The following is a 26,697-nucleotide window of genomic DNA, read 5'->3' as shown; positions in this document are numbered from 1 at the left end:
CTTGCTTAACCTTTCGTTTTACTTCCGATGTGAACGAAAACCAACACATCTCAACAACAAAAACTCAGCCTTTGGTAGGTCGGTAATGTTTATATTCATTTTCTTGATGTTGTATTGTTATTTATGGTAAGCATTGCAAGACAGGTATCTAGTAGATGCAGAAAATTTTATGAATACTTTAACACTTTGTATTTTAAAATCATATGCACGACTAATTAAATAGAACTGCAAGAACGGACAACACGACTATTTCGATTTATAAACAACGATGAATGAAGTTGGATAGGTGGGTCAGTCTCCAAAGATGAATGCCATGGCAATGTTCGCAATTTCCCCCCGCAAGACGGAATGTCACGAGCAGTTTTGACAAGAAGGCTGTGACGTTCACACAGCCAGTCACAGAGTGGAGAGGAAGAAATGTGGCGGTGCCATTATGTGACATGGTGTCAAAAAAATAAACTGCAAATACAAAACAGACTGGGTGGGTGTGGAGGCTTTGAATGGCAGTCTTATGTTGTATTATAAGGTGAATGTATAATAGATATCTATGAAATCGTTACGGCAACATCCACATTTCTTCCTCTCCACTCAGTGTGACTGACGGAGTGAACGTCCACGTTACGTAATGAGTGGAAAAATTGTGGATACAGCCAAAAGCATGACGAAAAAATTGTCAAACCAAAACATTAAGCAGCTAAAAAAAATATATATTTTAAAAAATTAAGTTAAAAGAACTGGTTTTAAGTCTCCGCAGTTTTTGTTGTCGTGCACAAAGTTTGCTTTTGCATAAGTAGCAGTCAGCAACCATAACTAACATTTACTTGCAAGACTCCTCTTGAAAAAAGAAACTGATTCATTTTTTTTTTTTGTAATAGAAAATCGATCTGTAAAAGAGTATATTAAAAAAAACCAAATTGATAAACCACAAGTAATGTTGGTAAATAAAATTTCCCATGTAACAAAGACACATCTTCAAAGAATTAAACTGATTATTTGAAGGAACATAATATAAAACTGACATAAACAGAAAATAATTGTGCTTAGATTTAAGTATTTCAAAAGCAAGCAAATACCTATTTCTTGAACAGAATTCATTTGCATCGGTTATCATAGTATAAAACATCTCGACATCTATACTCCAATCAGTGTGCTATTATTTTCATAATTTTGTATCAATATCATCTTGGAAAACACACACACACACACACACACACACACACACACACACACACACACACACACACACAGAGTGACACACACACATTCATCTAAGAAAAGCAAACAAAACTGGAGCAGCACACCTGAAAATGAGTTTATGTGCATGTGTACATGTTAGCACAAGTGTGCTCATTGATTGTAACTTTTATGTAAGAGCATGCAGTGAATTAAAAAAAATGACACAATGCTTATTTTATTTATTTATTTATTTTAGTGAATATTCTAAGACTATAAAAAAAACACACTGTATAACTAGTACATCTTTTTTCTTTATCTTTTTTGAGACATTTGTATCAGACATTTATTAGAAATGAAACTAATTACTAAATTAGTAATTGTAAATGAAAAACAATGTTGAAATATGTTTACTCTCAGACTGAAAAGAACTTATTCCAATGTTCATATGTATACAGTCTTACACAGTTTAAAAATGAAGTTTCTTAGTAAATATTAGCATCTGCACACTCTGTGATGTTGTCAGTAATCGGATACAATGATAAATCAGTCCTGTCCTTTACTGTTTACATGTGTCTTACATGTGTCAGTCTGTTTTCCTCTTCATAATTAACATGACTTTTACAGTAACATAAATGATTTTTTTGACCAGGTGCTGAGACCAAAAAACCAAATAAACAAAGCGTTTTTGTTTTATCTTATTTATGCTTTAGATTTGTTTAAAAAAGAAAAAAGAGAGAAAAAAGAAGAAAAATCAACTCCTTTTAAAGCCTTTGTTTTGAATGAAGTAAAGCAGTGATGTCCATTGTTACTTTGAACTGAGACGAAGACATAAAGTTTTTTACTTTTGAAAGTGTGCACATGTCACCATGACATAGCGTGACAGACAGCAATGCATAAATTTATTCATGGCCAGGCAGGTTCAAAGGCCAGAAAGTTGTTCAGATGTATTTGTTCTAAACAAAAAAATGGCATATTTTTTTCTGTCCTAAGTGAGATAAAAATGAGGACACAAAATATTTTGACTTCTGTAGATAATTGAGTTTGAAGAAACTGACTGTTCATTTTACTAAAATGGTAAAAAAAAAAGGTTGTATATTCTTTATTTTCAGAGTAAACACATGTCTGCCATCTTTATCAAAGAAACAGGTCATGTATTTATGCGCAGTGTTTAGTTTTGTTTTGCGGCTCTGATACAATTTCTTTTTGTGAGATAATATAGTTATTCTTATTTAAACTTGCAGTGCATGCTTCAAGAAAATGATGTTTCTGAACACATGAAATGTTACCAGTTAAACTCACTGGTCGATTCTTGATTCAAAATTCTTAAATGTTAAGGAATGTTAGTAAACCAACAAAAGATAAACTAATCACAAAAAAACAACAACAAAAAAACCCAACCACATTCCCACAAATTGTTCATGTTTTACTCTTTTCTCTTTGATACTTGTCAAGCAAATTCACAATGCAGGAACTGTCAACAAATCACTATAAGCACACCATTTTTTGTTGTTGCTTGTCTTGGCACAGTTTATGTATGTAGTATGTAACATTGTCCAAAACTGGTGTTGTTTATTTAGACTTCATGACAAAGAAAATGTGGGATAGTTTGTTCACATGGAAAGTGGCTCCAGTTTTTAATTTAGAGTTCGGGATTGGACACATAGAGTATGGTAGTAGGGAAGCCTGGGGGGGGGGGGGGGGGGGGGGGGGGGGGGGGGCTAGGGTGGAGGGAAAGAAAGGAAGAAGAATTTAAGTCATTATCATTTTACAAAATTTGTGAAAGTCGTTTATTGATTTAGTATCTAACATGACAACAACAACAAAAGAAAAAGAAGAAAAAAAAAAAGATAGGAAAAGGAGCACAAACCCTAAGCTTTAAAAGTACTTCTGCTTGTGTACAAGTTATAACTGTCATAACTGTCAGATAGTAATTCCACTGGCTTCTGTCTCACAAAGAATATAATGTTACACGTAAGATTGGCACTGTCTGTAACAAATGCACTTAACAAGATTACTCCTGGTATGGATGACTGTCTCCACCCTCATCTTGCTCTCGCCTATCGTCCAGTGATTTGCTTCACCCAAACATCCCTAGATTCAATCAGTCTTCTTTCGGTTACCACTCTTCTCTGTCTCTGGCCTATCTGCTTGGAAACAGCTCTCCCTTTCTCTTTGATAAAAAAAACCCCCTGCATTCTCTGGTCTGTCCTGAAAGCTCATCTATTTTGAAAATAAATAATGTTTTTGCACAGGTCTGTCATTTATTTTGCATGCTTGTGCAAGCTTTCTGTTATTTTCTTCTCATTTCCCATTTGAATTCATTCTTGCAAGCTGTTGTTGAGCATGTATGTAACAAATTGTAAGTGATTAGTAGGTATAGTGTTTTGTTCTTTTTGATTTTACTTTAATTCATCCCTGTCAGGTATTCATTTTATGAGTGTTTTTTTTATAACTTAATGTTAACTGCATGTAGCACACATTATTGTTATTTTTGTAAGTATTACTATCACTTGATATCATCATACAGATATACAGCTGAGCCAGGATTGCCAGGTCCCACTCCCAGCAGAAGTTGATTATATTTTCAAAATAAGGAAGTTTAAGGTTCTGTGTATGAGGATGGAAACAAAAATATTAAAAAGGAAAAATGCTGGGAAAATGGGCTTATATGCTACAGAATTTGTCCAGATAATGCCACCTGTTCCCTCATAATCAAAGTTGTATTCTGACGTGTTGATGGATGATTAATTTGAAAAGTGCTGCTAAATTGGAAGGAAAAAAATGGGGGAGAGCAGCCCAAATCTTTGCAAAGATGAGTTTATTGTGACAAAAGCAATACATTACACAGTGTTGCAATACAGTGCAACACAACACAGTACAAATTACAATGCAGTACTTTGTAACTGGCAGCATGAAGTCCACAGGAGTGGATTGTATCTGAAGGGATGCAGGAGTGCCTGCTGTTGCTACCACTTTTAAGTCTGTTTTGAAGTCTGGTAACAAGCAGTTGAAAGAATAAGAAAACTTTGAAAGATTAGCTGTCTTGCATTTGTATTGTTGCAAAAAGTTTTTATTCATTAGTAGTGTCTTGTATTGATATATTGATATTGTTACAAAAGCATTTCTACTTGTAGTATCCGTCATATGTTTATTAAACATTCAGTTTGTGCTTAAAAAAAAAAGTTATGAAAAGAATTGCTGATGCCAAAATTGTTTTTGTTCATGAAATTGGTATTTTGATAATTATCTCTCTCTCTCTGTCTGTGGTCATTGATGGTTAAGACTCTTGTTTGATGTTACACAGAGCCTGATACTTTTCAAGTGGAAGAAAAGTCTAAACAAGCTTTAGATGTTCTCCCATATTTTGTGTTTGAGCAAAGATATGTTATTGTGTATGTATGTATATATGTTTATTATGTATGCATGCATTATGTTTTTGTCTCTCTGTAGTTTGCTAGTTACATTTTGCTTTAAATATTTTCCCATTATTTGTGTTTGAGCAAAGATATGTTATTGTGTATGCATACATATATGTTTATATATATGAATGCATGCATTATGTTTACGCCTCTCTATAGTTTGCCAGTTACATTTTGGTGTGTATATTGATGCAGTGTGTAATGTATGATGTTATGTGTTGTGTTAATGACCAAGAGCAGTTTTCTGGATAGAGTGCTGTATATGATTATTCATTATTATTATAAGCATGCCCAGAAATACTGGAAGGTGCGTAAAATGCTAACACAACTCAATTGATGAACTTTTGAGGTGGGGGAGGTCACAGGGAGGTCCCCCCTCTAGTCACAGAGTGGAGCAGCCTCCCTCCAGGCCAGGCTATTGATTTTCACGGACCAGCAGATGACAGAAGGCGCATGTGGTCTGCCTTTGCCGGGGGCTCTGTGGCGGCTGTGAGATCTGTGCAAAGTAATTACCTGACTGCTGCAGCTAATAGGATTAGGCAGACGGTCAGTGTCATTGCCAGGTGCTCATGATGCACACGCTTATCCATTGATGCACGTGAGCCTGTCCGCATGTGCTTGGCGTGACTGGAGCTGTGTTGCTGTCCAGCAGGAGTTTGACTGCCATCCAGTGATCACCCAGTTGTTCGTGATAACTAAAGTGATTGTTGATGAGCATGATGACAAGGGAAAGAATTCGTAGAGGCATGTCGTTTCATGATGCTTGTCTTCGTATGCTGGGATTGGCCCATCAGGTTTAAATTTAGAACAGTTGGTGCATGAGATGTTGCTGGATACAAGTGATGTCTTGGGAAAGAGGATCCAACCCCAAAAGCTGACTCCACCCTAATATCGACTTTTTTTCCCGCCTTTTCTGGGTTTTTTTTATGTGCTGTATCGCATCATGTTAGTAAGGAGCTGTAGTCAGAACAGAAGCTAAAATGTGATTGTGTGGGGTTGGGTGGGGCATGATTTACCCTTGACATATACAGTGCAGGATATTCCACTGTGTGACTGGCACATCACACAGAAGCTGTACTGCCTGAAGATAATGTTAGCATGGTCCATTTGGGTTGTGGTAGTTTTATTAGAATTTTAGCTTTCTTGGATCATTTTGCATTCAGTTTAATTTACACAGGCATTGAAATAGGAAACTTTTTTTTATATTTGAAACTTGAACGTAAAAGCCACATTTTCCAGATTAAAGTGATTTTTTGTAAGTTTAAGAAAACAGACTTTACAGTTGATGTTGATGTTTCATTATTCAAAGTTTAATTCCTGTTTTGTTATTTTTATTTTCTTATCAATATATGTTACTCTGTTGTATCCTCAGCTTCAAGGTACATAAATTTGATAGACACATACTGAATTAGTCCGAGCAAAAGTTACAGAAATGGACCTGTGATGTGGTGTACACTCACTGGGTTCTGTCCAGAGAAGTATCATTTGGACCCATGGCATGCTCAGTTGTGGGTATGACAAAGCCATACAAGCTTGAAAGAAAACATACTTAGACCATTGATAAAGTTCCAGGCCTACAAGTTCTCGGTCATCAGCTTGTGGAAAGTATGATGCTAATCAGTGCTTCACAACAGCTGTCAAGTATTATTTTGATTTGCATTCATGTAATTGCAACAAGAGTTACACCTGTAAAGATAACATTATTTTGTTCCAGGTACAAGAAGGGTTTGGAGATCACTCAGACAGCTGGGCACTGTATACAGGCTGTCATTTTATACATTCTTTAAAGTCTTTCATGTTATTTGTCACAAAAGTACCAAGGTGATTGTGTGATACCGTCCTTAGGTTGGTGAAACGTTGCAGAGACTTGTACTTGGAAGAGGATGTATTTGAAGGTGCTTATAAGATGGTGTAATTTATAAGAAACATTTGAAAAGAAGCTGGACGCTGTTACATCTGATGTAAACAATGAGATTAAAGCACGACTGACTTGTTCAAATTCATTGAAAAGGACGGCGAAGGGGTCATATTGCTTACTTGCAGACAAACTTTCAATCCTGTAGATAAAAAACAAAACAAAACAAAAACGAAACAAAGCAAAGAACTGTCACTTCAGGGCATTCAGCTCCAGTCAGAAGTCAGATCTAGAGATACAGGGGTTGTTAAGGGAACAGTGACCAGGTGAGACCTTGCTGCGGAGGTGAGGGTTGTGCTCAGATCTGGTTCCACCATCAGCATGCCCCACTGGACGGTGCGGCTGGAGGGCGGCCCACGCCGGGTCAACCATGCAGCCATCAGTGCCGGGCACAAGATCTTCTCCTTTGGTGGCTACTGCAGTGGGGAGGACTACGAGCAGACAAGACCCATTGATGTGCACGTCTTGAACACAGGTAAAATGTTGGTTTAATGAGGGTAACGATGATGATGGTGGTAACTATTTTGATATCATAAGAAATGATGAGAAGAATCAGCTGTAATACTACTGCTACTGTTGAACAAGTTTGAAGATAATAATGATAATACTTATGATTATATTGTTGTTGTTCCTGTTAATACTAACAGTGCTACTACTATGATACTACTGGAAATAGTAATGTTATTACTAATACTAAAGAGAACTTTTCACAATAGTTTCCTTTATTACTTAGAGCATTGACCTAACAATGTTCACTTGAACATCTTGCGTTCTCTTTCATATTGATTGAACATGAATTTTCAAATACTGGTAGATTATAGTGGTAAGGCATGAAAGGTCCAGCTGTTTTGTTTTGATCAGTTAGAAAAATGGCCTACTGACAGACTGTACACCATGTCATCATTTTGCTACAGTTGACTGCTGACACAGCACTTAGAAATAATTTACTTCCCATTGAAAGTTATTCAAATGCTCCACTTCTTTCAACTCATTAGTTTTTTTTTTTTTTTATTCATTTCTTTTTCTTTCATTTATTCAAACAGGACATCAAATAAGCACATTAAAGATCCTGTAATCCATGTCAGCGTTTGGTGGTTTATGGAAACAAGAACACACCCAGCATGCACACCCCTGAAAAATGGAGTATGGCTGCCAGCATGGCAAGGTAAAAACGGAACATACATGTAAAAGCCCACTTGAGTGAATGCAGGAGTTGCAGCCCACGGACAAAGAAGAAGAAGAATTCAAACAGGACAATGGGTAGGGTGAGGGAATACATCTTTCATTGTTACATGTTTTAGTTCCATATATTACCATGTTTGTCTTTTCAAACCTGTGTATGCACTGTCAAATCCTTCATGTTTTGGTTAACTTTCATTGCAGTCACCTTGAGATGGACGTCGTTGCCCCCGGTGAAACCAGTTTTGGTTAACTTTCATTGCAGTCACCTTGAGATGGACGTCGTTACCCCCAGTGAAACCAGAGGAGGAGAGATATGTTCCTTACAAACGATATGGTCACACTGCTGTCAACTACAATGACCATGCCTACATTTGGGGAGGCCGCAATGATGGGGACGGAGCCTGTGATGTGCTGTTCTGTTTCGACACAGGTACTTGATGTTGGGAGCTTGTGATGTGCTGTTCTGTTTCGACACAGGTACTTGATGTTGGGAGCCTGTGATGTGCTGTTCTGTTTCGACACAGGCACTTGATGTTGGGAGCCTGTGATGTGCTGTTCTGTTTCGACACAGGTACTTGATGTTGGGACCATGTGATGTGCTGTTCTGTTTCAACACAGGTACTTGATGTTGGGCTTTTCTGCTTGAAGAGGGCAAGGTGGCAGAAAGTTCAAGACGCTTCTGCCAGTACAGTGCTTGCGAGGGTCTGGATCTGAATTCCTCTCTCGCTCTTTCTCCCAAGTTTGATTGGAAAATCAAACTGACTGTCTAGTCATTTGGATGAGATTTATCTGAGGTTCTGTGTACAGCATGCACTTGGAGCTCTGAAAAAGAACCCATGGCAACATTAGTGTTGTCCTCTGGCAAAATTATGTGAAAGAAATCCACTCTGATAGGTACACAAATATATATGCATGCACTCAAGGCCTGACAAGGGCATTGTGTTATGTTGTTGTCAAGCATCTGCATGGCAGGTGTGGTGTGGTATATATGTGGATTTGAAGATTTGAACTCTTGACTTGAAGTGATGAGATGCTGTTCGTGTTTTTTTGTAATTATTAAAAAAAAAGTTGTTTTTATTTAGACAAACGAGATATATTCAACTTTTCTTGTGTGTTTGTGCACATTTTCTGTAAGATGATTAAAAAAAAGAACAGGTTTTGAAGTTGCAGGCTCTGGTCATAGGTCTTTGAATAAATGCATCTGTGTGACGGGTCTTTTCAGCACAACAGATCATTGCGAATTGAAAACAGAAAAGGATATAGAATTGTTTTATTTTGCTTGTCACTGCTGTAGTTCATTGTGACATGACAGGAGTGTGGACTGGATTTTCACTTTGACAGGAGTGGGGTGCTTGTGGGTGGGATTTTTAGTGTGACAGATGATGCATATGGGTGGGATTTTTCATTGACAAGAGGGGAGTGCTTGTGGATGGGATTTTCTGCTTGACTTGAGGAAGTACTTGTAGTGGGAATTCTTAGTGTGACATGACAGGAGTCCTTGTGGATGGGATATTCATAGTCCCAGAGTTCTTCTGGGTGGGATTTTCACTGCGAATGAGGGGAGTGCGTGCAGAGTGGATTTTCACTTTGAAAGAGGGGAGTTGTCATGGGTTGGATTTTCAGTCTGACATAGGGTAGAATGCTTGTTCTTGTGGAAGGAGACGAATGTGGTGTGTGTTGTGGGATTTGTTGTCTGCAGTCTCTGACTGTGATGATGTCTTTTGCAGAGACCCTCAGCTGGTCTTGCCCAGAAGTTGGAGGTTATATTCCTGCTGCGAGGGATGGCCACACTGCTTGCGTTATAGACCACAAAATGTATATATTTGGGGGATATGAGGAACTGGTGAGTCTAGTCTTACATTAATTAAGTTATTTAATTAAGCATCATCATAAAATCCATATTTTTTATCACTGAAGAGCAGTTACATCTGTAATAGTGACGATGATGAGTGTGGTATGGTTTGTAATGTACAAGAACATCTCAACTAGAACAATGATTAACAGTTGCCACATGAAAAGTAATATGGGCTTAGAAGTGGAATGATTTACCTTAACACTGAGCTGATGATTTAAAAGAAATGTTGGAAACCATATTAAAACAGTTGATTGAACATCAAGGTTATGCAAAGACGGTTAATAAAAATTTGAATCAAAACCTGCTGGCAGGTCTAGAAAGGACACCGCCTTTTAGTTTTGACAGCGATTGAGAGCAGACTCTCAGTGACAGAAGGAAGGGCTTTTTTTTCTGTGCTATGGTTTCTCTGATAAGCTGTCTCATGTGTGCTTCTTGTGTAGCAGGGAGCCTAAGTGACTGGAAATTATGGTACCTGGATTGATCTTTGACCATTCTGAACAGAAGTGAAAATAACAGAAGTAATAGTGACACACCAGCCATGCTCATGTCCCAGAAGCCTTTTTTTCCTCAAAACATTTGTTTGTCTTTTAAACTTAAAACATACTCAGGTTTGTTTTTTTTTTATCTTTGCTTTTCAGACTGATTTGTTCTCTGATCAAATATTCACCCTGGACTTCCGGGACTTCAGCTGGGCTTTGGTTAGATTCAGAACGGTGAGTGTGTTTTGTCAGATTACACTTTGCTTACGTATGTTTGTTGTTTTTTTTGTTTTTTTTAAACATGTATCAAGTATTTTATTATTACTGATAGTTTTATAATGATAGCTTGAAAATGAATATCTCATTAAAAAGAATTTCATGTGCCTACATAATAAATACCTCATTTTTGATAATTTATTATTATTGATGGCTTCATAATAAGTATTTCATTTTAAATCAGTCATTTTTATTTATGGATTCAAAATAAGTAGATTATTTTAAGAAATGTGTACTATTTCTCATCATACTGTCACGTATAATCAGTTTTGTATTTATTGACTCACTTGTGTAAACAAAGTGAGTCTATGTTTTAACCCGGTGTTCGGTTGTCTGTGCGTGTGTCTGTGTGTCTGTGGTAAACTTTAACATTGACATTTTCTCTGCAACTACTTTGTCAGTTGACACCACGTTTGGCATAAAAATAGGAAAAATTCAGTTCTTTCCAGTCATCTTGTTTAAAACAATATTGCACCTCTGGGATGGGCACAAAAAAAAGAAAAGAATGAAGCCTAATTATATGCAAACTGCATTTACTGTTATATTTATATTTTTGGTATTCTCTAAACTTGGCACTTTGATCTGATATTCTGACCCAACAGCTAGAGCAGTCATTATTATCATTTTTTGTTCAAACAGGAACTTCGTTTGCTAAGCATGGAAGTTTTATTTATTTGCAAATGTTTTGGTGCAGATTGTAAAAGAAGGGAAATTACTCTGTAATGCTAGGGGACTTAATTTGCTTTAAACTGATCTTTCTCATCTTAAACATTACATTTTGAAATTATACTCGATACATAAAAAGCTTGGATTTTTTTTTTAAAGTGTATCACAAGTGAGTCTTGAAGGCCTTGCCTCTCTTGTCCTTTTGTCTGAATTGAGCTTAGCATTCTTATTACCACTATCTTTAGTGACAGACAAATATCATGCAATTCTGCCAGAGGTTGAGAGCTGTTTGACTGAGAGGCGTCCGCATGGCAAAGTAAACCCAATTGGATGCATTCTCATGGTATTTTTGGCCCAAGGATTTCAAATTTTCTCCGGTTTCAGGGGGCTTTGCCCCTTGACACCCACCAGATGCATTACCTGGCACTTCCACTGGGGGCCTTCTGTGGACCCCTGACCCCCATTTTTCAGGATTCAGATTTCCAGTCCCACTCATGCTCTTTTATTGTTGTTCAGTCATGTCATAAATCCCATATCAGTGTTATTCAAGTTACATTTTAAAATGAAAACAGTGGAAGATTTCTTAACCCCTTGAGTAAAAGTGCCCCAGGGTGGAATTTTCCATCCACATCATGGTAGGAATTTTTCCTATTACAAAAGCATTAAAATCATGAGAAGTTGTCATAATGGGATAGTGTGTTAATTTTCCTTTCAGAAAAGTATGGTTATGCATACTTTGTTTTTTTTTAATAGTTTGCATACTAGAATTTAAAAAAAAATCATAACCCTTTGTAACCAAAACATCCCTTGCAGAACAGAGGAGGAAGGTGGCAGAATGGTTAAGTTGCTTATCTGCCTGTACAGTGTCCATTAGGGTCTGGGTTCGAATCCCGCTCTGGCCCTTTCTCCCTGGTAGTTTGACTGGAAAATCAAACTGAGTGTCTAGTCATTAAGATGAGACGATAAACCGAGGTCCTGTGTGCAGCACGCACTTGGTGCTCTGAAAAAGAACCCATGGCAACGTAAGTGTTGTCCTTTGGCAAAATTCTGTAGAAGAAATCCACTGTGACAGGTGCACAGATATCTATATGTATGCATTCAAGGCCTGACCAGCATGCTGGGTAGTGCTGCTGGTCAGGCATCTGCCTAGCAAGATGTGATGTAACGTATATGGATTTATCCAGTGCAGTGATTTCTTCTTGAAAGTGAAACAGTGACTGTGCATTCAGGGAGTTCCAGAGAATATATGTCGTGATTTCCACACGGCGACGGCAGTGGGCAGCAAGATGTACGTGTTTGGCGGGCGCAGTGACGACGGAGGGGTCAACTTCACCAACAGTGAGATCTATGACAACTCCATGCTGGCCTTTGACACCCTGACAAGCAGTTGGGAGGTGATTCCCTGCCAGCCCGGATTTAAACCTGTCGGCAGGAGGAGTCACTCTACCTGTATGTTGTTGTTTGTGTGTGTGTGTGTGTGTGTGTGTGTGTGTGTGTGTGTGTGTGTGTGTGTGTGACCAACAGCTGGGAGGTGATTCCCTGCCAGCCTGGATTTAAACCTGTTGGCAGGAGCCACTCTACCTATATGTTGTGGTTGTGTATGTGTGTGTGTGTGTGTGTGTGTGTGTATCGCTAATGTCCGTCCTCCATGCCCAGTGGGGCAAAGTTTTTTAAAAATATTTTTTATTCTTGTGTTCATGTGTGTAAGTGTGCAGTGTGTTTGTTGGTACGATTTGTTTGCTTTTACATTGGAACATTTTTGTGTTGATATAGCATTATATGAATTACGTTATGAAACGTTGTAATATGATTTGAGTTAAAGCTTCAAGGCCTTTTCTTAAAGGCAGAGTTTTTTAGTTTCTAGAAACCATGACCATGAATACAATTGGTAAACTACTTTAATTGACTTTGATTTATGCTCTGTTTCAGTTGAATACAATGGTTGCCTGTATGTGTTTGGTGGTTACAACGGTTTGATGGACCAGCACTTTGCTGACATGTACAAATTTAACCTGGGTAAGTGTCACTCTTTCTGCTTTCTAATGTTTTTTTTTCTATTTAAAAAAAAGAAAAGAAACATGCATAGATCTTCCCATTTATGTGAAGGAAGAGTTGTTGAAGAAAAATGTAACAAGGGAAACAAGTATGCAGGATAAGCAAATGTGCTGGATGCTTTTCTGGATATTAGTCAGTTGATTTTTTTGTTTGGTCAGTTTTTGACATATTTGTCTTTTTTTGGTTGCCCTGTGGTTTTGGCAACTGTACACCATTTTCTGGTCTGGATGTATGTGTGCGTGTGTATTTGAAAGAGAGAGAGAGAGAGAGAGAGTGTGTGTGTGTATATATGCGCATGTGCATGTTGAGGCTCTTTTTCATGTTTTTCATTCATTTCTTGGTCATTCTACAGCTGTAAAAAATAGAAACACAGCAACAAAACACAATAATAGAGTAGATGAAAGCGACAAAATTAGATTGAAATAGTTAACAAGAGATTTTTAAACTCACATCCCAACTCCCAACCTTACCACCCCCACGCCAAGCGCAAATAAGTTATTAAGGCTGATAGTTAAACCAAGACTTCCTTTAGATGCTTCTTCCACTTCTTTATGTATATGAGGCTATTTTTGTTGATGAGTCAATTTGATGGATGTTGACAGACACCAGAAAATGGTCAACGGTGCACACAGGAGGCCGTGGTCCATGTGCCCGGCGCCGGCAGTGCTGCTGCATGATTGAGTCCAAGGTGCACCTGTTTGGGGGCACCAGCCCCCGCCCGCAGCGCGAAAGCTCCGTTGAGTCGCAGAGGCGGGTCCGTTCTGCGGACCTGGTCGACCATTCGGATCTGCATGTTTTAGACTTCAGTCAGTGACGTTCTGTCCTACAGTGCTGTTCAGTTCTTGTCTGGCTGTTCTGTGTTGCACTGTTTTTGTGGACTGTTTCCTGTCTTGTTCTCATCCGCACTTTTTCACTTGACAGTTTTTATTTATTTCTTTGTTTTATTTTTTAATTTTTTAATTTTTTTTTTTTTTTTACAGAGGAAGGTCAAAGTGGCAGAATGGTTAAGACGCTGTCTGTTAATACTGTGTCTGTGAGGGTCTGGGTTTGATTCCCGCTCTCGCCCTTTCCCCTGACTTTGACTGGAAAATCAAACTGAGCATTTAGTCATTTGGATGAGATGATCAAAGGAGGCCCCATATATATAGTACACACCAGGCGCACTGAGAAAAAAAACCCATGGCAAAAAATGTGTTGTCCTTTGGCAAAATTCTGTACAAGAAGTCCGCTCTGAAATGAACACAAATATATATACATGCACTAAAGGCCTGACAAGTGCATTGGGTTATGCTGCTGTCAGGTATCTGCCAAGCAGATGTGGTGTAGCTTATATGGATTTGTCAGAACGCAGTGACGCCTCCTTGAGAAACTGAAACTGAACTTTTTTTTTTTTTACAGACACAAAGCATGCACACAATAAAGTCACATGTATGTGCAGGCGCCCCCAAGCTCTCATGCAAGTTTCCGCATCTGATTGTCGTCATCTCCCTGTCTTTGTGCAGCTTCCTGAGTTTTGTTCACATCAGTGGAGTGGTGGCCTAGTGGTAATGCGTTCACCTAGGAAGCGAGAGAACCTGAGCGCGTGGGATCGAACCACTCACTCACCATAACTTTATCCCCCTCTTTAGACCTTGAGTGGTAGTCTGGACACTTGTCTTTCGAATGAGGTTATAAACTGAAGTCATGTGTGTAGCATGCATTTTATGCACATAGAAGAACCCATGACAACGAAAGGGTTGTCCCTGGCAAAATTCTGTGGAGAGAATCCACTTTGATAGGAAAACAAAATAATACACTTGGAGGCAGGAAAAAAACGGGTGGCACTGCATTGTAGCAACACACTCCTCCCTCAGGTGAGAGAGCAGACCAAATTTCACACACAGATATCTGTCGTGACAAAGAGTAGTAATACAGAACAATACAGTACATTACGGTACAGTGCAGAACTGTGCCGTACAGTAAGTACAATGCAATGCAATATAATGCAATGCAATGCAATGCAATGCAATACAGTACAATACAGTGCAGTACTGTACAGTACAATACAGTGCAATGCAATACAATTCAATGCAGTGCAATACAATGCAATGCAATATGATACAATACAATGCTGTACAATACAGTGCAATGCAATGCAGTACAATACAATACAATACAATACGTGTTGTGATGGGTTGACCTGTGTTGTGTCCACAGCCCCCTCCCTGAAGACGCTGTGTCAGGTGGTGGTGATAGAAAATAACCTGGATAGATCCCAGCTACCTGACATCCTCAGGTCAGACCCTGTGTCTGTGTGTATGTGTGAGGGCGTGTGTGTGTGAGGGTGTGTGTGTGTGTGTGTGTGTGCGCGCGCGCGCGTCTGCTCAAAATCTGCATATTTGAAATCTGTATACTTGAAAGTGAAAAATGAAACTGTGTGCATGCATGCGTACGTGCATTTGTGCGTGCTTTCATGTGTAAATGAAAAAAAGAATGTGTTTAATGTATTCATGAGAAAATCTATTGTTCTAATGTCAAGTGCGTATGCTTTAGTAACCTGACAGTTAAGCATATAATTTTTTACTGTAGTTCGATGAAGCCTTATCTGCATGAAAGCGTGTCTTCACAAGTGACTGAGAACGTTGATGTTTTTGACTTTTTGCATTCATTATCAGTTGTTTTGCGTGTTAGATTAACGACTTCTCTTTTGCGAAGTCCTTTAAGTAATTTCCTATAATTGTATCTAGATATTTTTTTCAAATTTCACCCAGTCCCCTCCCCTCATTTGCCCGGTTTCCCCCAACTCACCATTCAGAATCCACATCCCCCTCCTCTTCTGAACGATAATGCTCAAATGTGTACATTGATACTTTAAGAAAATGTCTTCATTCACTGATATGTGTGACGGAACATTAAACAGAATTCCTCCTTCTCCTATATTTGTGTGCCTCTGTGTCTGTGTGTGTGTGTGTGTGTTTGTGCATGTGTGTCTGTGTCTGTGTCTGTGTCTATGTCTATGTGTACTTGTTCTCTGAGATGACATTTATGTCGAGTATATGCAAATGGCCTGTTTTGAATGACATGGACATCTTGTTGCTGGAGACAGTGAGAGGGAGAGACAAAGGAAGGTTAAAGGTAGAGACTGAGTGTGCTGGTAGGGAAGTGTGGAGGCTTTGTGTCAGTAAGTCAGCTGAAGATGACAGAGGTCACATTTCAGTGTGTCCGTGACATGAAAGAAATACTAAATAAGGTACTGTACTCACCATGACAGACAGCAAGGCACACCACAGAACTATGATCACTGCTTCATGTATAGGTCCCAGGGTCTTCAAACCAAGAAAGAAATTGCTGAGTGATGCAAAGTCATTCTTGCAGTGTTGTCTTTCATTTTTGTTGTTTTTGTGTTACGTTAATGTCTGTAGAAGTCTCAAGGAATGAAATGTGTAGGTAGCGTTTGTCATTTTTGTGTTTTGTTGTGTGCTGTACCGTATCTTGTTATTGTGTCTCTCTGCATGAGTACATTACCTTTTCTGTATTTTTTTTTAAAGAAAGTTTTTTTGACTTCTCCCCACAAGGTTCATTGTTGAATAATGATGATGGTGATGATAATGATAATAAAATTTAGTGACATTTGTATGGTGCATTTCTCTAAGTAACTTTAGGCTCAATGCGCTGACAGTTGCTCATTCACACACACACACACAACCTTGTCAGAAACTTACTAACCACAGTCATCCATACATACCACACATGCACCCTTGAGCAGCAAACAGCTCAAATCTGCAGTGGAGTAAAAAAAAAAAAAAAAAATAATCATGTGCGTGTGTACAGGTGGGAGCTGGACCTGATGACCAGGAACAACACCATCTCCAGAGCGCTCAACAATGGCTGAGGACAACAAAGGACACTCTGCTGTGTATATAGCAACATCCTCTCCTTGCGTACAAATATTAGATGACGGGAATGGACAGAGTTACACACACACAGACTCACAGATACACAGACACATAGACACACACATACATACACACATGCACACTCGTGCACATGTCTCTCACAGTTTCTGTCCATATCACTGACTTGCTTTTGCTTTTTTCTTTCTCTTCTCTCTGTCTGTCTAAGACTCTCACACACACACATATACTCTCTCTCTTTCTGTTTCTCTCTCTGTCTATCATGAAACATAAATTTTCATCTCACTTGCATGCATATATTCTTTTTCACCAATTCTTTAACAATCACCACCCCTTCTTAGTGGGAAATTACACACACACACACACACACACACACACACACACACACACACATATATGTACACACACCCAAAACAGGGCAGCAAACTCCGCTTTCTCTCTCACTCTCTCACACACACACACACACACATGAACACACACAAACGCACACATGCACACAAAAACTAACGCAGACACACTGACAAAGTGAGAAAGGTATTGCTCAACAAACAGCTGAAACCACTGTTAACTGAACCAGGTGACAGGTGTCAAGTCTGTAAAACAAAGACGTGTTAATGTTCAGTGTTGACTGTTGAACACAGGTGATAATGTACATCTTTCTGTTTTTGTTTTGTTTGCTAAATCAAGAAAGAAAATCCTGTTTTGTCAGTGGGGGGGAGATTTTATAATATTATGTGTCGCTATGTTTGTCTTGCTTGTAGTACATCAGCTCACTAAGATTGATGACTAGTTATTCATGTGTTTTATGTTCTGCTTCGTCCTCTGGTCTGTGTGTGGAGATGCTTGTGTGTTTGTGCGTGTGTGTGCATTTATATGTGTGTGTGTATGTGTGTGCACATGCATGTGTGTGTGTGTGCATGTGTGTGCATGTGTATATGTGTATGCACATATATGTGTGAGTGCAAGCATGTCCATGTGCGCGTGTGTGTGCGTGTGCGCATGTGTGTGCTTATGTAAATATTCTGACTCATCACTGAAGAAAATATTGTATGGTGTTGCTTGTGTTGTCGGGTGTGTAAATGGTATCCATTGCCTACCAAACGCCCACTCCCCTGAAAGAAAACTAAGTGACGATGATAACTGAACATGGGGGTCAAAGGCCACACACCTCACTGCCCTAACACAGCTCACACGGAGCTCTGCAGGTCACTTTCTCCCTGTGTGACCGCTCGGTAAGGGCGTTTTTTGGATCAGCAGCATTTTGTGCACTTTTGTGGTTGTGTGTGTGTGTGTGTGTGTACTTCTATTCTGGTCATTGGTTGTTAGCAGTGGTCATTGGTTGTGGTCTGTTGTGGTCAATAGTTGTCAAGGGTCAGTGATAGCACTAGCTGTCTATTTTGCAGTGTTATTTTCCTGTATGGCCTTTTTGGATTTTTTTTTTTTTTTTAAACATTATTTTGTAATATGGTGATGATAAGCAGAACGGCTGATATCCTCAGCACAGCCTTGTCTTATTTTCCACAAGAAGTTTAATGGTTAAGATATGTCATGAATTGCATTGCATTTATTGATTTTTTTTTCAGATGTTTTGTATTTTAACGCAGTCAGATTTGTATTAAGTTGGACAGTATGCGCAGTGGGCTGGACTGGAAGCAAAAATAATGCACAGTCGGCTGGACAAGAAGCAAAACCACAGTCGGCTGGACAAGAAGCAACACCACAGTCAGCTGGACTAGAAGTAACACCACAGTCGGCTGGACTAGAAGTAACACCACAGTCGGCTGGACTAGAAGTAACACCACAGTCAGCTGGACTAGAAGTAACACCACAGTCGGCTGGACTAGAAGTAACAATAATGCGCAGTAGGCTGGACTAGAAGTAACACCACAGTCGGCTGGACTAGAAGTAACACCACAGTCGGCTGGACTAGAAGTAACACCACAGTTGGCTGGACTAGAAGTAACAATAATGCGCAGTAGGCTGGACTAGAAGTAACACCACAGTAGGCTGGACTAGAAGCAACACAGTTGGCTGGACTAGAAGTAACACCACAGTCAGCTGGACTAGAAGTAACAATAATGCGCAGTAGGCTGGACAAGAAGCAACACCACAGTAGGCTGGACTAGAAGCAACACAGTTGGCTGGACAAGAAGTAACACCACAGGCGGCTGGACTAGAAGCAACACCACAGTCGGCTGGACTAGAAGTAACAATAATGCGCAGTAGGCTGGACTAGAAGTAACAATGATGTGCAGTAGGCTGGACTAGAAGTAACAATGATGTGCAGTAGGCTGGACTAGAAGCAAAACCACAGTCAGCTGGACTAGAAGCAACACCACAGTCGGCTGGACTAGAAGCAACACCACAGTCAGCTGGACTAGAAGCAACACCACAGTCGGCTGGACTGGAAGCAACAATAATGAGCAGTTGGCTGGACTGGAAGCAATAATATAATGCGCAGTCAGCTGGACTAGAAGCAACAATAATGAGCAGTCAGCTGGACTAGAAGCAACAATAATGAGCAGTCAGCTGGACTAGAAGCAACACCACAGTCGGCTGGACTGGAAGTAACAATAATGCACAGTCGGCTGGACTGGAAGTAACAATAATGCACAGTCGGCTGGACTAGAAGTAACAATAATGCACAGTCGGCTGGACTGGAAGTAACAATAATGCGCAATCGGCTGGACTGGAAGTAACAATAATGCACAGTCAGCTTGACTAAAAGCAATAATATAATGCACAGTCAGCTGGACTAGAGGTAACAATGTAGAAATGGTTGGTGAAGGGGGAGCAGGATTTTGAGATGGGAAGGGAGTAGATGTAGATGGGTACCTGACCTCAGCTGGGAAAGGTAGGAGAATATTGGGCCTCCACCATCCTGTGCAGAGCCCTAGACACAATGCTTATGAATTCACTACCCTGATGGTCTGTAGGACCTTATAACCTTTTATTATGTAAATGAGTGGGGCAGGAGGGGGCTGATGGAGAGGGGAGGTAGTGAGGGGTGTTCCTATGAAAAATGTGATGCGAGTCTGTGCAATACGGCTTGAATGGATGTTTTGATGATGGGCCAGTGCCAGCAGCTGTGCCAGACTCACCTGTGTCTATGTTTGTGTGTGGAGGCAGGCAGTTAGCTGTGCTTGGCTGGTGGGTGTTCTGTGCATAGTGTGAAACTTTAGGCATTCCACCATTGTTAACTGGATTTGTTGACATTGTTGCTGTTTCTCTCTCTCTCTCTGTGTGTGTGTGTGTGTGTGTGTGTGTGTGTGTGTGGTTTTGGGGTGTGGGGGAGACAATTGGATTTTTTTGTACACACATACACATACACTGAAGTCATGCTTCGGTTATAACACTATTTTATCACTGATTACCACTTCGTTAATCACGTCAGTATTCTCTGCACCAGTTTTTTGTGCTGCATGTAATCATTGTGTTGTTATATTGCGTGTTTGAATGAACACCTTGGGCAGAGTGTCTGCCAAAGAACCGGCTCCTTGTTGTTGTACCTGTTCTGTAGTTGTGTAAAATAATCATGCTGCAGATAGCTCATACTGACATGATAGAATTTTTTTTGTGTGTGCATTCATCTGTTTCAGTTTTAGTTTCAGGTTCTCAATGAGGCGTCACTGCATTCCGAAAAATCTATACATGCTACACCACATCTGCTAGGCAGATGCCTGAATGCAGCATAACCCAATGAGCAATTCAGGCCTCGACTCTACATGCATATTTATTTGTCTTCCTATCAGAGTGGATTCTTCTGCTCAATTTTGCCAGAGGACAACACTTTAGTTACCATGGCTTCTTTTTCAGTATGCCATGTGCGAGCTGTGTACAGGTGCTCAGTTTATCATCTCATCTGAATGACAAGACACTCAGTTTGATTTTCCAGTCAAACTTGGGAGAAAGGGCAAGAGCAAGAATCAAATCCAGACCCTCATGGACACTGTATTGGCAGATGAGCATCTTATCCACTTGCCACATTCTCCATGGATCTGCACAATTGAATTTGCATTGATCTGTACACTTGAATCTGTATTTTAGAATGTATTGAAAAAGAAATGGATATGAATGCTATAAGAATTGTTCACAAAAGAAAGTTTTTAATACAAGCTAATATTGGTGAATATAATCATCTCATGTGAGGTCTTTGTTAAGTGTGGTGAGTTTCAAAAAAAGAGGTTTAGGGGGTTGGGGTTGGTAGGTTTGAAGGCTTACATGGAAAAGAGTGAGCCTATATGGGTACTCACATGTTCCCTGCAGTTACGATCTCTGTTCACCGCTACTGCAATGTTGCCATGCTCCGATGAACTGTGGCCTTTTACATACGTTCTGTGTTGGACACTTACTTCTATGCACAGTTTTTCACAGAAAATCGTGGCCAGTGCATTTAGTTGGTTTGATTTTGATTGTGGAGAAGAGTACCGTCCTCAGTTTACCAGCTCAGAATCTTCTACAATGTGAGGTTGGAAGACTGGCACAATCAGTTGGAAGCCAGCGTAGGCAGAATTTCACAGTGAACTGACCAGGTTCGTTCCTGTATCTCATTAGTCATGCAGTCATGTATAGGGGTTTTCTAGTTTCATTTTCTTAGATCAAAAGATTTTTCTCAAACATTTTTTTTATTCTTTCCCGACTGCTTTTCCTCTCTGTAGGTTTTGCTTTTCTTGTGTTGTGATGCAAGTGTGGCGAGATGTATTCCAGAAATCTGATTTTCAAATGTCTTGTCAGTCCATTGCCAGATTAGCAAAATCATCATTGAGTGTTTTCTGGTGTGCAGATTCAGTTTTGTTTCATTGTGTTGTTTAGATGGTGTGAGTTCTCAGATCTAGCTTGTAATGGGAAGGTCATAAAAAAGAAAATACTTGATGGCCAAAGTATTAGGAGACATGAAAGTGCGAGTAGTTCAGATTCATTAGAAAGGATTTGGTGAGCATTCATAAAGACAAAACGATTACCAGCCCGTGTGTCCATGTTGGCTTCTGTCTAGAGAGTTCCAAAAGTGTTTGCACTTTTTGTTATGATATATCCAAGCTGTAAAATCATGATAAGGACAGGACTCAGAAATTTGTCTCCATAATGGAGAGTGAAATATAGGCTGCCTTGTTCAGTTATTTCATTAGACACATTGTTTCGCTATAGGTTATGAGTGTGACGAAACCTCTTTCATGACAGGAAGCAAAAACATGGTTTGATTGAATTGTGTAGACATTTTATCATATCTTTCTGGTGTATGCTTTTAAATCTCTAAGAAAGTAGTAGATTATGTAACCTCAATGCTTATACCCGCTTTTGGTTTTCAGTGAAGTGTTGTTAGGAAACCGTCAAATTCATTATCTGATATTGGTCTCTTGGTTACTTCCACTTCTGCTTTTATTTATTTTGAGAATGATATTTGCTGGGTTTTTTTTTCAGCTACCATTTTGGAGGAGTGTAAAATCATATCAGTTTTAAAATAAAATGGTGGTTGCAAAAGGTGAAGCCCTTTGGAGAATTTTTCTTCCCAAGTACTACTCATGTGTTGTTATTTTTAAAATGGACATAAACATAGTGCTGAATAATTCAGATACAACACATTAGAATAACATGTAAACAAAAAAGACACACATGACATGGCTAAAAGCAGCAGAGAAGGTTTTTTTTCCCCCTGAGAAAAGAACAATTTTATTTTCATTTGTTTATTTATTGATTGATTGACGTGATATAAAACAGTCCTTTTTTGTGTTGATTTATTTTGTATGAAACAACTCACTTAACGGCGCTGTTCTAAGCCTCATGAAGGGCGATGCCCTTTACCGATGTAGACAACCAATGCAGGATTGGAATCCTGGTGGAACTGTTCTTTACACTTCAGGGCGACTGCAAAATCATGCTGTGTATATATTGACATGTATCTGTGCGTTTGCGTGCGTGCGTGCGTGCGCGCGCGCGCGTGTGTGTGGTGTGTGTGTGTGTGTGTGTGTGAGAGAAGCAAGTGAACTGGTCGCATATCATTGGTAACATGTATACTTGTATACTTTCTCCTGAATATGTATTTAGGAGTTCTGTTTTTGAATATTTGTTTATTGCATTCAGTGGAAGAATGTTAAGAAAAAGGAAATAGGAGGACCTACTGTAAAAAAAAAAAAAAAAAAAAAGCAGTGTGGGGAAAAAATTGGAGGGTTGTAAGACTCACACAACAAGAAAAAAAGACCTTTTTTTTTTCCAAGATCAGACAATCAGATATATATTTTTTTGTTTCAGTGACATTAACTCCATGTGGCTCATCCTGAATCACCCCCCACCCCTAGTCAGCCATACTTGAGTTCCTTCTGTCGCAGACAGCACAGGCAGTCCACAGATTTAGCCTGCCTCAAGGTGACTGGACTGCTGCTGAGTTCATTTGGGGATGTTCTGTTGTGCTTGTTCTGATTCAGCAGAATCAGTGCACAGACAGCTAAGCCCCATAGCAGTAATAGTTATAGGTCTGTTGAACTCGAGTGAATGGAGTGGAGACTGGCACCACATTCCTTGTGAGTCCCCATGAAACCTTTCAAAGACCCTGAATTAGACAGGAACTTGTAACATGCGTGGAAGTGGAGGGGGAATGGAAACGGGTCATCGTTAGAGCAGGGCATGAAAGGCCGTAGACAAAGAACAGTCTTTTTCGTATATATGCATAGTACAGTAGAGTGGAGGTCCCTTTAAGTTTGTGACAACTTGGAAAGACTGTAGTCTTTTTCCTTTCACTCATAATACATTCAGGCATCAACCGGGCCTGAGAGATACAGACACCTGCAGTGTTGGTCAGCAAACATGAGCACAACTCCCAAAGATGTGTCAGTGAAGTGGATGACGCTCGACTAGGTGGTCCCAGTCTTCCCATTAGAGCACAGATCACAGCTCTTAGTAGGAGGCTGACAGGGGCTAAAAATCTTGCAGTTATTTAAAAAAAAAAAAAAAAAAATCATCACATAGTGTAGAAACTTTATCCATGTTTTCAGTGACACAAACCTATTTGCTATGGCAGCTGATGGAGAGCACTTGTTGTTTCAGGTTAAATTACTGGCTTCATAGGCAGACACTTTGTGACCCGGTCATCACACTCACACTTACCAAGGGTGAAATATAGATCAAGCCATATGCTGTGATGTGTCCTTGAAACAGAAACTGGACTGAAAGCTATATGGTTGATGAGAAACAACACGTGCGGTTGTCTGTTCCTCTTGTGAAGAAACTTTGTGACATTTTGTTTTTCTTTGGTAGTGATTTGCCTCAAGATGGTTGTCTTTTTTTTATTTTTGACTGATGAATGGATGTGAGTTTGTCTATTGCTTTATTGATTACACAGATTTTACACCTTATTTTGGGATATGAAAGAAAACTTTACAGTCCTTAATGTGACAGTCTGCTGATTTAACATTCTGCATCCATATCACAGTGTTCGGAATATCACAGCTGATGTCATTCATTGTGAAATAGTTAATTTTATATGACATTTAATTTTGTATCTTGCTTTAAGCTGATTGATGTTATAGATAGGCTGTTGTTATTACAAACAGAAAAGTTGTGTACGAGTGGATTTGAAATTCATTCATTTTATGTATGTGAACGGTAGTTGCTTCTATTCAGATTTAGAAAGATATGTGTATGTACATGCTCACACACTCACACTCATGCACACACAATCCAGAATGAAAGGAGTATGAAAAGTGAGTTGAATAATGCTATTTTGAATTCACAGCAGGTTTGTTGTCTTTGTTGTCTGTTGGGATTCATAACATGATTTATTTGTTGGGAGTTTGGTGTACAAGTGTGTATTTATATTTTGGACACTGAATTGGAAAAGAGTGTGTACATTCTGTTGATTTTAATCCATCTTTGTCCATCTTGGATGGAATGGTGTTGAATCATTCGTTGTGCGAGTTTTTATGATTTATGTTATTTTTGTGACTTTTTCAGACAAAAGGTGAGAAAATAGATTTTTTTGTCTGAAAATGTGAGAGTGTTTTCAAATACAAGCATGAATTCATGTGTGTAATGAATTTTTTTGTTTAATTTCTTTAACATTCATTGCATTGATAAGACTGGCAGATAGAATTTATTTTCATTTTGAAATTCTCTCTCCATCAGGATCGAGAGCTAGCTGAATTTGAAAGCTGAAACATATACAGCTTTGATTAAAATACTGTTAGTCATATACAGTGTGCAATCAATCTTATCTCTCTCTCTCTCTCACACACACTCAGCATACATTTAATGACATGTGCACACACAACTATTAGAATGCAAATGCCAAATTAAACACTCACAGGTTAAGGCATTTTAGCAGTTGGAACAAAACAATGCTAACAAATATTATACATTATACTGGTCTCGATTGTATAACATTGTTTTTTTGTTTTTTTTTAAAGACAAGCAGCAATTCAAAAGTATGAAAGACAAAGTTTACATTACTACCCAGAAAGTTAAAGAAATTTATAGATTGCAGATCAAGAAAATTTGTAACTTTTGACTGCAGTCAACCAGTCATACACAATCATATCCATGAATGAAATGGCAAATATGTAAAATGTTAAAATCCAACACTACAGGTTTCAAGAGATTAAATCACACTACACAGGCATATGGGAACTGTTCATCACACACACACACACACACCCAAATCCAAATTAAATAAAGGAAAGGAAAAGTTAAATGTGTATGTGATGAGAGACAGAAAGAGAGATGGTATGATGCACACTATCTTATGTTTTTATGGAGAGAGAGAGAGAGAGAAAGACTGCATGAATATTCATGGAGCTGAATTCGATCCTACATAATGCCTGATAAATACATGATTGGAATCAGACCTGTCATGATGAAATTAAACAGACTGAATAATTATATTATCATTTGAAGCTTGTGATCTTGGATACTTTCTGCAACATAATGTACATGTGAAAAGAAATTATTATGAGCTGTCTTGATTGAATTGCTGATGACACCCTGTCGCTGTTTCATTTATTTTGCTTAAAAAAAGAGAAGGTACACAAAAACATATTGCAGCTCCAACACACATGTGCATACGTGAATGCATGTGCACACAAGTATAAACAAAACCCTTTGTACGTGCATACAGACACATCTTAACACTTGTGCAGACACACAGACACACTAAGGAATATAACAACTTTACATTTACATATGCACATATTTACGCTCATTTGCTCAGTCATCCATTTGCTAATTCATTTTCTCTCTTGCAGTGGTTTCCACTTATTTCCTTGTCTAAAATCAAGAACAAAACTCAACACACACAATGTAGAAAAAGGGCAGAGGGAACTTAACAAAAGAGTTTCAGTTTCAGTTTCACTTTCTCAAGGAGGCGTCACTGCGTTCGGACAAATCCATACACGCTACACCACATCTGTTGAGCAGATGCCTGACCAGCAGCATAACCCAACGCGCTTAGTCAGGCCTCGAGTGCATGCTTACATATTTGTGTACCTATGAAAGTGGATTTCATTTTACGTAATTTCGCCAGAGGACAACACTCTCGTTGCCATGGGTTCTTTTTCAGTGCGCCAAGTGTGTGCTGCACACGGGACCTCGGTTTATCGTCTCATCCGAAAGACTAGACGCTCAGTTTGATTTTCCAGTCAAACTTAGGAGAAAGGGCGAGAGCGGGATTCGAACCCACACCCTCACGGACTCTCTGTATTGGCAGCTGAGCGTCTTAACCATTCTGCCACCTTCCTCCTTAACAAAAGAACTTCACGTTAGTGGAGAGTGAGCTGGCAGAAATAATACTGTATGA

General features: G+C 39.2%; 1 protein-coding gene across 8 annotated transcripts; it reads left to right on the top strand.

Moving 5' to 3' along the window:
* On the top strand, positions 1-24,091 carry LOC143296497 (kelch domain-containing protein 3-like). Of its 8 annotated transcripts, none has more exons than XR_013057149.1 (11): positions 1-74; positions 6,310-6,985; positions 7,955-8,122; positions 9,420-9,535; positions 10,186-10,260; positions 12,198-12,417; positions 12,898-12,984; positions 13,626-13,829; positions 15,220-15,298; positions 16,834-23,276; positions 23,955-24,091. XR_013057149.1 is itself a non-coding variant. In XM_076608466.1 (11 exons), exons 2-10 carry the CDS (start codon positions 6,832-6,834, stop codon positions 16,892-16,894), a joined length of 1,164 nt encoding a protein of 387 aa, XP_076464581.1. In that variant the 5' UTR covers positions 1-74; positions 6,310-6,831; the 3' UTR covers positions 16,895-16,918; positions 23,955-24,059. The 8 variants fall into 8 exon arrangements, 5 of the variants coding, with proteins under 5 accessions (XP_076464581.1, XP_076464580.1, XP_076464579.1 ...); XR_013057150.1 differs by having other exon boundaries at positions 16,834-18,148; positions 23,955-24,081; XR_013057148.1 differs by lacking the exon at positions 23,955-24,091 and having other exon boundaries at positions 16,834-18,148; positions 23,163-23,657.
* The last annotated feature ends 2,606 nt before the right edge of the window (positions 24,092-26,697 follow it).

This window comes from Babylonia areolata, chromosome 21 (genome assembly GCF_041734735.1).
Source record: "Babylonia areolata isolate BAREFJ2019XMU chromosome 21, ASM4173473v1, whole genome shotgun sequence".
Lineage (NCBI taxonomy): Eukaryota > Metazoa > Mollusca > Gastropoda > Neogastropoda > Buccinidae > Babylonia > Babylonia areolata.
This window is presented reverse-complemented; position numbering and strand designations above follow the sequence as displayed.

Bases quoted from the DNA above. Each gene is read 5' to 3' on its own strand.
- LOC143296497 (XM_076608466.1), top strand. From the start codon at position 6,832: ATGCCCCACTGGACGGTGCGGCTGGAGGGCGGCCCACGCCGGGTCAAC. The intron at 12,418-12,897 runs GTATGTTGTTGT...GCTCTGTTTCAG, and splicing joins CAGGAGGAGTCACTCTACCT to TTGAATACAATGGTTGCCTG. The intron at 15,299-16,833 runs GTCAGACCCTGT...GCGTGTGTACAG, and splicing joins CAGCTACCTGACATCCTCAG to GTGGGAGCTGGACCTGATGA.